Source organism: Poecilia reticulata, linkage group LG2 (genome assembly GCF_000633615.1).
Source record: "Poecilia reticulata strain Guanapo linkage group LG2, Guppy_female_1.0+MT, whole genome shotgun sequence".
Lineage (NCBI taxonomy): Eukaryota > Metazoa > Chordata > Actinopteri > Cyprinodontiformes > Poeciliidae > Poecilia > Poecilia reticulata.
Genome location: NC_024332.1, coordinates 37,536,743 through 37,545,719, shown reverse-complemented (window position 1 = coordinate 37,545,719; position 8,977 = coordinate 37,536,743). Strand labels below are relative to the sequence as shown.

At 36.9% G+C, this 8,977-nt stretch overlaps 1 protein-coding gene across 5 annotated transcripts in view; it reads right to left on the bottom strand.

Moving 5' to 3' along the window:
• thsd7ba (thrombospondin, type I, domain containing 7Ba) overlaps window positions 1-8,977 on the bottom strand; it is a 199,710-nt gene that overhangs the window by 92,973 nt on the left and 97,760 nt on the right. For all 5 annotated transcript variants that reach the window (XM_008403104.2, XM_008403129.2, XM_008403136.2 and 2 more), the window contains one exon: window positions 8,378-8,578. In XM_008403104.2, coding sequence (XP_008401326.1) covers window positions 8,378-8,578 — 201 coding nt within the window. The remainder of the gene's footprint in view (window positions 1-8,377; window positions 8,579-8,977) is intronic.

Here is an 8,977-nt window from a genome sequence, read left to right as displayed (position 1 = left end):
ATTACAAGAACATATCACCACATACTTTTGATGAAATAATAGGAAAATAAGTTAAAATTTAAAGCAGACGATATTTACACAACAGCAATGTAGAGATGTAAGGTCAAAGGTTAGAATAAAGTCTAAAATCAAAGAAAGCTGTGGAAGAAAAAGTTTACATTTCCTCCTATGCATACWTTTCCAAAGTGCAGCTAACTAAGCAGTGATCTGGGGGCTGCAGCACCTGAATCGAAGCTGCATTTAACATAATTGTTTTGAGCTGACTGAGATTTTACGCTGCGTGGGAATTCATTGTCATGGTTCACCATCGCGCCAACCCAGGTAATTATTTCAGACTGGCACGCTTTATACAAAACGAGCGTGAAATAAAACACTGCATACACACATTTCTATAATTCAACCTTCACATTTGTAAGATAAAAAAAAAACCTAGATATAAGAATGAGATGCAGCCAGAAAATATAAAAAGTTTTATTCTCTTAACTTTTATATAGTTCTCAAATGCATATCAGTGCAACTTCATTTTGTGATTTTGTTTTTCCTTTTTCAGTTGTTCATGTGTCAGTTTAGGTCCTGCAATGATTTACTGTACCAGACTTGTTTTGTGCACTTGGCCCTGTGTACTCTGTTACTTTTGAGCGTGTTTATGTTGAAACTTTGTCATCTAGTCATGTTCGGTCAAGTTGTTATTCATTTGTTCCTTGTGTTCWCCTTGTAATTACAATTGTTTTATTATTTCTCCACTCAGATCCTCCAGTCAGTGCTTAACCCCAGCTTTTCCACATTATGTTAATCACTCTCRCCTGATCCAGTAATCACCCCTTGTGTGCACRTACAATGATTTACTCTCTTTCATTCARCAATTTCTCTATTCTCCTGTTTCCTGTTGATGCAAGTCCTATTTAAAAATAAAATGTGATTTTGTCTGGCTAGTGCTGACATGATGACACACGTATAAGAAACTAGTTACCAGCCAGATGCCATCTGCCATCCTGTCGTCACAAATGTCACTAATACCTTGCTAACTCCTGGAAACAGTTTTACAGAGGTGAGGCAGAGTTTGCGTTGCACTCCTTCATGCTCTATCCAGCAGGAAAAAATGTAATTCCTTTGTTTCCTAATTAAAACGAGTGAAAACTGAAAGAACATTATCAAAAATGTTTGCCATTTCAAACCAAAACATTGTAAAACCTTGGCATATCTTGACACCAGGAACCGACCCATGAATACTCTTGCTGCTCTCCCAGAAATGAAAGTCTAATTCTATTTCCAGCCACTTTGCTCCAACACAAGATGGGAATAAGATTTTCATGAGTTGGAATTTAATCGACCTGAAGGCCCTCAGCGATCCAGCAGGCTCTGTTGTTATCTTGTCTGAAAGGGCACAATAAGCRAGTTTACTCTTATATAAAAGACATAAGCAAGGTTACCTCATATGTTTGCACTCAATATTATMCAATAAAACATGTTCTGACATATAAAACACTAGAGGCTAAAGTACAATTTTAAGGACTCTGTGGTAACATTTTATTTCTAAGTATGGGATTATTTTTTCTTCTTTAATAAACTGTATAAAAACAATTGATTTATGAATTACTCTGAAAACAAAAGGGCCTAATGAGTATAATAGCAAACAAAAAGCCACAAAACTGTCTGGAACCATTGCCCGAGGACAAATGACATAACAGCACGAAGCTACAACTTGTGTGTGTGTGTGTGTGTRTATGCGCGCGTGTGTGTGTCTCAGGGTGTACTGTTGTGCAGAAAGATGGCTGCCCCTGGGGTCCTCCTGCATTATTAATACAGGGATCTGTAGTTAGGGCTCTTACTCAGAAATAATATCGCTGCCTACTGCATGCAATTTCAACATGATTTCTTCTCTGCACGCCCACCGACCAATTAATCTCTCTCATTGTTATTATTCAGCATTAAATCCATAGAAAAAAAATTGGCATCGACTTTTCTTAAAAGTTAATAATCACATATCAGGGGAGCTTTAAGGTGAACTGGACAAAATCCCAGTCACCATTCAAGTGCGTTGTGACAAACTGGGCTGGATGACCAATTAGTGTTTGGGCTACATCAGCTTGCCAAGCATGTTCCTTTACAATTTCCCCTCCTCTGACATCCATACGTCCATGTTTCCAGTGGCTTTTCTGGGCTCGTCATTGACTACATACTGTTGACCAGTTAGGCGGAAAGAGGCAGACAGTTGGAGAGAGACACTGTTGTTGTTATTGTTAGTTTCACAAATGTCAGAGTCTGCAGGCTTTGGGTAAGTCACCATCCAGTGCAGTACACGAGGTAGAAAATCAGTCATGTCAGCCATCAGTTACACATAAACCGAGTATATTTGAGTCAGCAGCCTCCGCGATCGGTGGYATTGACTCTGCAAGGAGAAGGAGCTGAACGAGGTGTCAAAACAACTTCACTCAGCCTTGGGCAAATACCCGGCGGGTAAGCCATCTCAGCAGTTATTTATGCTGGTTTAGAGCCCCAATAACCAACAACAATCTATCATWACAATATGTAAGCGAAAGAAAAAGGGGGGGGCTGTTAAAATCTGTTATCCTGCTCTTGCCTAAACAATGTTTTGTTTGGTCAAGTGGTCTGGATCTATAATTGCAACCCCTAATTTTAAAAATACAATGTAAACCTAAACTTAGTAACTCCACATTTCTATATGAAGTAATGTTTTATGGAAACTGAAAGGGATGTAAAGATTTCTTAAGTAGTTTTTGTAATTTTGAAATTTGGATGATTCTAGTCGTTATATTATGCCRATATTCTTTGCTTGATTTTTTTTTTAAATATTCTGCACTGTTGTTGTAGTCTGCCTTTTTTATTTTATTTCAATTGATCAATTCCTTRATTTTAGTGCACTAGATTCTAGCTCATGAAATATCTCTGTGTCCCTCATTTACCAGACTAGTACATGTAGACTGAGGATTTCTCCTTGGTTGCTAAGAAATCCTTGCCCTTCTTATGTTGTGTGAATGCATTATCCATTCTCACTTTCATTCTTGTCACGCTCAGCAGATTAATTTAGATTCTGTGTTCTCTTGATTTCCTGGAACTGCAATGCCTTTTGTTTTATTAATAAAACCTTATTATTTTTTCTTTACTTGACAACCTGCAGACTCCCAGTTTGTGTTTATGTCCAATGCGTCTCTGCAGAAGAACACTTTCCCTTCTAAGGKTTAACACAACATTTCATCATTCGACAGTTTCTGCTCCTGACCAGGTATTAACTTTAGTTGGGGACAACAACAGGGGTCAGAAAAACTATATCCAATAAATAAGAGATGTAAGGCCAACTATGGCAGTAAGTAGAGTTGGACTGAATAGTAGATTGTATAATAAGCTTAGCATTTCAACCAGGAGTTTGCCAATTGCTGTGGCTGCTGGTTTGGTGGAAATATATGGGGGAAGAAACAGGGACTGAAGCTCCCAGGAGAAGCTTTGGGTAAACAGGCAGGGCTTTGTGAGAGCAAATATTTCTCAAACATGCATGAAAGAATCGATGATTTTGTTTATTTTGATGAAGAAGCAACATTATAACATGACATAAAGCTAAAAAAAAAAGAAAAAAGAGTTAATTTTACATAATACCTCCACTTTAACTCTCATCATCAGTAATATTTATGACTCCGATTTCCCATTTGGTGAAAATCTTTTGGTTCAAGTCAGAGTTTCTGCAAAAAMGTCTYAACATTGCTGCTCCAACACCAGGTGAATTTCAGATAGCTAATGAAGAACGCCACTCTCTCATTCTCACACTGTCAWGAAGAACAGCTTATAAAAGTGCAGGACTTACAGATGCAGTTTAATCTCTGTTTTAATGTGACCTGATGATAATCCAACCCATACTATATGTAAACGGGAAAAAGCTGGAACAGTTGGCAATTCCTCTTTCACTCTAAACGTTCTTGTAAAGACTGGAAAAGATCTGATCTGACTGAATCAACAAAATAATACGCACATAAAATTATACAGTTTTAATAGCCACACATGAGAACACAGGCTGGGATTTTTTCAAGACTGACAGACAGAGACAGATATCAGCCTTTTAAATACCTCAAATCCTGATTAATGCAGAATGCCTGACACTGATCCAAAAGAACATCCGACTTTGTTATTATTGTTAATCAAACTATAAATATTTTTATGACAAGTAGTTACCAAGTAATATAATGGCTGGTATTAACTTCTAAGAATTTCACAGAGTTTTTAGACATGTTTGAGGTTTTTACACTTCTGTTGTAATATCAATAATCAAACAACAAACCTCTTGAGTAAAGCAAAATCCGTCAGTAAGCAAGTTATCTTTTTTTACAGTTATCTCTCTCAAATATTCATTTTTTATCTGTACAAATGGAGTTGTAAATGTTGATTATTTCATACAAATAAGATTTTATTATTACAAATGTTATATTAAGATTTTTTTATCCAGAGAGCTAGACTTTGACAAGCTGGTGTTTAGTGTGGTGCTTTTTAGTTATGAAAGTTCTTCAGTTAGTTTTACGTCTCTAGCTGAACTCTGAAATGTCCTTGAACAACTCATTTTATTCCATCTGGACCCGAGTATTTCTATGAATTTCCTTATCTAAGCAAAACAACCTGGCATTTTGGTACTGGGAGATGTTTTCTGATTGCTTCCTCTAAACCTCCATCAGCTTAAGTTTGTTTGAAAAGTGATGCATTTGTGCTCCTCAAAAGCAGAGACACAGACAAGTTTACAGGTTTGAAAAGCAGTCTAGCTCTCTGGTTCTATGCTAGAAAATCTGCAAACAAAAAGCTTACATTATGTGGGAAGATAAAATAGAGAGAAGTCTGCAGGTCTTCAAATGCTACCCTCTGAGTATGATTTATATAGAGGATTAATCTTGTATTTGTTTCAAATGGGCTTCACGGCGGAAGCAAATTTATTCTTCACTTGACGCAATACTTTAGGGAAAAACACAACATGGAAACAGGTTTTTAATAGAGACGTATTGTGTAAACAAGACTGGCGTGAAGAAACGGTCGCTACTGCTGACCTTTCCCTCAATCAGCAGCAGCCGTACAAACCCTGTGCACAATAATTCATACAAAAATCCCAGAAAAGGCGTCATTATAACACAAAGTAAGAACTATCAACAGGGGTTCCCCCGACAACATTTTGGATGTGATTAAATAGTCGCTGATGCAAAGCTGATGTCATCGAAGGAAAGAAAATAATTCTTCACCTGCAAAATTTCAGAACAACCCACAGAACAACCTTTACAGTTATTTTTTTCTTTTGTCTACCCGGGCCACACTGTGCTTTGCAAAAGTATCTAAACCATTAGAACTTCTTCACATTTTATTTTGTTGCAACGATACTTTTCAGAAGCCTTTACTCTCATACTCGCCGTGAAAAGTGCAACCAGTTACATGCGCATTTTGTGTCTGTGTGTATTTAAATCCCAGTGGAAACACAGCTGTTCTCTGATGCCTCAGAGATTTTGTGAGTGAAACTGTGAACAAACGGCATCTTGAACACCGATAAGCATAGCAGACGGGTCAGCTGTAAACTTGTGGAAAGGTTAAAAACGGGATTAGTTTCCAAAACAAGCTAGCCACAAAGTTTGAGCATCTTATGGAGGAAAAAAAGTGTCACATTATTTTGTCTTTATATGGTTAGCACTAAGAGTCTGTCCACATAACATTTATGTCTTTCTCCTTTTGTAAGAAAAAAGTTAACAGAAGCTAAGAAAGTCGAGGGTATACATGCCACGTATAAACCTTGCAGTCAGTCAAAAATATTTCTGCCTCACAACATTGCTTTCTCGATTAAACTGTGAAATTTCTATGACGCATTATAGAAAGTCATTAACAAACAAAACACATCAAGAATGCAGCAAAAATATGATATTACTGGTAATCTTTGCATAGTTCAGTGAGAGGGGAATAATTGGTGCTTCCAGTCTCTTTATTTCTTAAGCATTCTGTTCGAATTTAATCAACAACCTATAAATATGTAAATTCTAACAATAAAAGTTTTTCTGTCACACAATAAGAAACAGGGGAAGAAGAATTCAGAAAATTGTTGTCATATCTAGTTCCATTGTGAAATTGTATATAAAATGTTGTTTCATCTTGTGATAGGCTCAATCCACCACAGGTATAGCAGTAGCAGGAGCTTTAAACAACCCCTGACCCTAAAAAAAACTTGAAAATATATTATTCCAGAGTCTTTGAAAACTTCAAATGTACTTATTCTTTATATTTTTCCAGGACCAATAATGCCTCATTGCCTTCCTCTCTACAGACAAAGTGTCCATCATTCTTATTTGGGCAACATTTGGGAAAGGGACCTTCAGTGTGTTGAATCTGAATGTGTAGTCAGAGAGGCAATTAGAAGCTGCTTTCTCCAAGGTCTACGAAATTTATATTTCAAGCACAACAGTAAAAAGTGCCGAAAGAATCATCTCTCTAAGGTGGAAACTTGACCTTGGTCAAAGTGGGTTATGACTGCATGGCTGCAAAACTAATCATCACGATCCAAGTTAATCTATCTAAATATATTTTTCTTCAATGAGTTTACTGCTATTCATTTTCTTAACAAAGGTAGCAGAGAACTTGGGTCCTTCTTTCTGATTGTAGCTGTTATAAAACAGAAACACTGCTGACAGTACGCAACATAACTAAGGCAATAGTTAGTATGCCAATGAATTCAAATGGTCAGTCGAAGGACAAAAATCAAAATAAAAAAACATCAATCTTTCATCAGCCACAAACACGAAATCCACTCTAAATAATCTGATGAGATTGTTTCCACCAAATTTCGAAAGCTTCCCTCCTTACTCGGCCCGTCAAAACTCATTAGGCTCTTAGGATGGCTAATGTGTTTGGACTTTCATCTGGATTCGTGACAAACATACACCCGATCCATTGTGACAGAGTAATAAAACATGGACAAAAAAGGCTCCAATTAGGCCCATAATCAATGGAGATGAGCAATTAATGCCTGGTAGGAAGCAGGGATTCTGACTTTTAATCAGGCCCGTGTTTTCTGTGCCCATAAAGCTGACAGTGGTCCATAATGAATAATGCATGCATCGTTAATGGTAATGTTCCCGTCACCCACCTTAATGATACGCCCGAGCACAACGGATCACATTACACTTGGTGGTTCAGGCGTCACAATAAAATTGATGGTAAGGTCTCTCTACATCACTGCATTGCTGGCACCACTGTAACCTTGATGAATTTTATAGCTCCTTATTCATTTGAATTTTTAGGATTAGCTGTTTCAGATTCTTAGTAGCTTGGATTCATTTAAATAGAAATGACTAGACTGTATAAAATGAACTCTGTACACTCAAGAATTATATGGATAAATATGAAAATTGTTAAAGGTACAGTTTGAGATATTAAATGTAAGGTTAATAATCATCTCTCCTTCTGTGTAAAAATGGAAATGTACTTTAACTTCAGGCATTGTCACTGAGGTTTATCTGTTTAATTAATAATGGAACAACACATTTTAGTGATGCTCATATTACCACCTTTATAATGGCGTGAGCATCTCAAAATGGATTTTATTTGCATTTCATTTAATGGACCAGCAAAAAGTAGAGCATAATTGAGAAGTGGAAGGACAAGTGATACGGGACATGTTATGAAAATGTTTTACAATTAAATATCTGAAGCGCGGCATGGCTTTGTGTTCACCCAAAATAAAACCTAGTTCATCTACATTCCTGCAGAAGCCACCCAAGTAGTGAATGTAGTCCGCCTGTATTTATTTAAATTTCAACATAAATTCAGAGTTTCAGCAAATATTAATGAACATATTTTATCATGAATTAATAAAGCTGTGTAGAATATTTAAACACGGATAAAGTTACAAAACATTCCATGCAGAGCACTGTCCATTGTCACAAATACAACCTACTATACGTCATGACAATACTCCTTATCTGACAGGCTGGTAACCATGGTAACACACAAGGAGCTGTAGTGACCTACACCCCAGGTAAAATGAAAAGTAGTAGTCATGCACTCCTTAGTTATGGAGAGGCAAGAAAAAAAAAAGTCTGTTCAAGTTCTGGTTGCAGTTTGCTACAAGCAATGCAGAGGACACAACAAACATGCAAAGACAGGAACTCTAGTGAGGTAAGACGGGTGGAAAACTTTTTAAACCATATAAAATGTGAAAATCAGTTAAAAGATTCAAATACTTTTGCTAGTTACTGTAGATTGAAGCATTTCGGAGAAATTCCTATTCTATTGTATATTATTTATGCAGTAATCTTTCAAATTTTGCTGAAAACAGGAAGCTTAATCAAAAAAACAGACAGAGCATTTTAAAATGGGCCATAGCAGGTATGTTCTGGTTCCTGAGCATTACCTTCAGCGTCGACACAGGTCACATTCTGTACTGCGGTTCCAGGACCACAGGAGCTGTTGGTGGGAATGCATTTTCCCTTTTGTTGGGTTTGCCACAGGTAGCAGGCAGGATCCTCACAGGGGATGAACTCCATCAGATGAGGGCAAGTCCCCAGAGTATTACTGGACTCCCACAACACCTCTCTCTTCCTTAGTCTGAAACCTGACGGAGGGCAGACAGCAAAGAAAAGCACAGGAAATGTGAGAGGAATGACAGACTTTAGGATTAGGCATGTTGCCTTTCTTATAGATTAAGCATAATCTCCTTCAAGCCAACAATAATTCTCTATATTTTCACATTGATATATTTTAACTAGAACAGATAGTTTGTTTTCGTAGAAGCTAAGTGTGAGGCAGAGATAATAGCTGTCATGTTTCTCATAAAAAATAAAAGTGAATACAAAATAAGAGTTTCAAAGAGGGCAGAGATGCAATTTTGTTTTCCCCTCAATGTCAGTCCAGATATCGTTACAGCAAAACAAAAACACTAAAGTATTGTCCATTCAGATCACTGTAGGTTCAACAATTCTTTGGAAATAAAATCATAAAGAAATATATATAT